Source organism: Aplysia californica, unplaced genomic scaffold (genome assembly GCF_000002075.1).
Source record: "Aplysia californica isolate F4 #8 unplaced genomic scaffold, AplCal3.0 scaffold00131, whole genome shotgun sequence".
Lineage (NCBI taxonomy): Eukaryota > Metazoa > Mollusca > Gastropoda > Aplysiida > Aplysiidae > Aplysia > Aplysia californica.
The window spans coordinates 369,771-372,016 of record NW_004797401.1 but is presented as its reverse complement, the minus strand read 5'-3'; the positions used below and the strand labels follow the sequence as shown (position 1 = coordinate 372,016).

The following is a 2,246-nucleotide window of genomic DNA, read 5'->3' as shown; positions in this document are numbered from 1 at the left end:
AGAAGAAGAAGAAGAAGAAGAAGAAGAAGAAGAAGAAGAAGAAGAAGAAGAAGGAGAAGAGAAACTATAATACACCTTTTCTGCTTTGTCAGTATATCTATGTATGTGTCTTCTGCCTATCTGCAAGGCCATAAAGTGAATAAAACCATTGACATATATGGAACGGAAACTATTGAGGGGAGAGGAAGGGGTTGAGAGAGGGGTGGGAAGAGCTGGAACAGAAAGACTCTTGTTCTCATTTCTCTTTACCACAACTAACCAAAGGTCAAGCTTACAGTACAATACAGCAAAACTGCTACCTGGTGAAAGCCAAGAAGCCAAAAAAGAAGCAAAACAAAAACAAAACTGATTAATAGTGACAGAGGATGGGGTCGGCTACCCCGCAGCGCCTGCCAAAAACGTGTGGACAAAAAACACACACGCACACACAAAACAAATACACACACACACACACACACACACACACACACACACACACTCACATACACACACATACACACAAACACACACAAGCAAACACACACAAGCAAACACACACAAGCAAACACACACAAGCAAACACACACAAGCAGTGGGGAAGAAAGGAAGAGAGAGATATAGAGACAGAGAATGATGGGGAGAATGAGAGAAAAAGAGAGAGGGAGGGGGTGATGAAAGAGAGAATGAGAGAGAGGAGGGAATGAGAGACAAAAAGACTGACAGACAGAGACAGATATTAGAGACAGAGAGAGAACAGGGAGGTGTGGAGATAACGGGCGAGAGGGGGAGGGAGAAAAGCAGCATGTGAACAAATGAGGACATTATTAGGTTTTTACCGGATAAAATGAACGGACGAGAAACACAAAGACAGAACCAGTTAGGAAGATGAAACTGTTGAATGTGTCCACGCACAGAACACCTGCTTATGGCTACTCTAGATAACTTACCTTAAAAGTTGCCATGGCGATTCGCAGCTTGTTCGAGAAGACACACAAATATCACTGGGGTCAGGAGTCCAAAGAATGTTCACACTTGTGTCCTGCTTATGTGATATCCCATATATTATTTATAACAATAACGTTGAAGCAGCGTTGAAATTCTTCACAAGTCGTTCGTTATCAAGACAGTTGGTAGATTCTTATTTATTCTTACTTAGTGTACACTAAATTGGTATAGCTGGTGTAAAGACTTTATGACTTTTTATTTACTCTCGAAAACTTAAGAAAATCGGGTGAAATTGCGGGTACACAACTTGATCTATAATATGGGTTTACCACTATTCAGATCTAAGCGTCGCCTACGCCAACTTGAAATGGAACTGTTTATTAGTGCCCCCTAGTGTCTTGACCGTAAACAAGCTGGCACACGTTACGAAAGGAAAGAACAATAAAGAATAGATGCCGTTACGTAAACTGATTCTTTCAAGCTGGGGGTCTATGCCGATACTCGTGATAAGCTCTCCACGCACCGGCAGGTCTGTTTCATCGCACCACATGTGCCCGGTACAAAACCTGTACATGCAGTGTCTTTTTTGTTTGCTTTCTGCGTGAACCAGCTATCTGGGCAAAGGTTCAGCTTTACCACTATAGGCCTATCCTGATGCGTGTAGTTTTGCAGTGAAGAGCGACGTGCCCCTCGCTGTCGTCTCGCGTACTGTGACTGCTACCGGTACTACAACTGCTGTGATTGTGAGTTCAACGCGGAGTGATCGATGATGGAAGCTGGAAATATCCGAATAAAGAACCCGGTTGGTTGATTAATTTCCCCGATTGGCATCGAACTGGTTCATGGGCTAGTGGAGTGGATTGTTTTTAACCAAATTTACATAGTTATATCGTGACTACGGGCTGCTCTACCCCGTGGTCTTGAATGTGTCTCTCTCTAGTTGAGCAACTCGTTTTCCCTGGTTGTTGTTGGGGGGTTTTTTATATTGCCATTTTAAAAAGTCGGTTCAATCTGGTTTGTTTTGACTGACTTGTCGTGCTGAGGAAATACATTTTCAGACGACAGTGAGACCATTCGTTTTGTAGATAATATTACGATGCTGACGAATTCACATTATTCGTGCCTAAAAGTTGGAGATACAGTACCTTTGGTTGACTTTGTTTTAGCTGATTTTACCAAACCAAAGTGAGGCTCTATTGAAACCGGTTCCAAAAAAGGATAACTGAAAATCCTGTTCTTTTTCGAAATGGAGGATCGTCCAGCTCTCGTCGATGAAGTGCTTGGTCATTCGTCGAACAAAACAGGGGGGTCAAAAGAGGGGG

General features: G+C 42.8%; 1 protein-coding gene across 1 annotated transcript in view; it reads right to left on the bottom strand.

Moving 5' to 3' along the window:
• LOC101853547 (protein unc-93 homolog A) overlaps window positions 1–2,019 on the bottom strand; it is a 26,436-nt gene extending 24,417 nt beyond the window's left edge. Inside the window, exon 1 of the mRNA XM_005096540.3 lies at window positions 927–2,019. Coding sequence (XP_005096597.1) covers window positions 927–941 — 15 coding nt within the window. The 5' untranslated portion in view covers window positions 942–2,019. The remainder of the gene's footprint in view (window positions 1–926) is intronic.
• Between the last annotated feature and the right edge of the window lie 227 nt (window positions 2,020–2,246).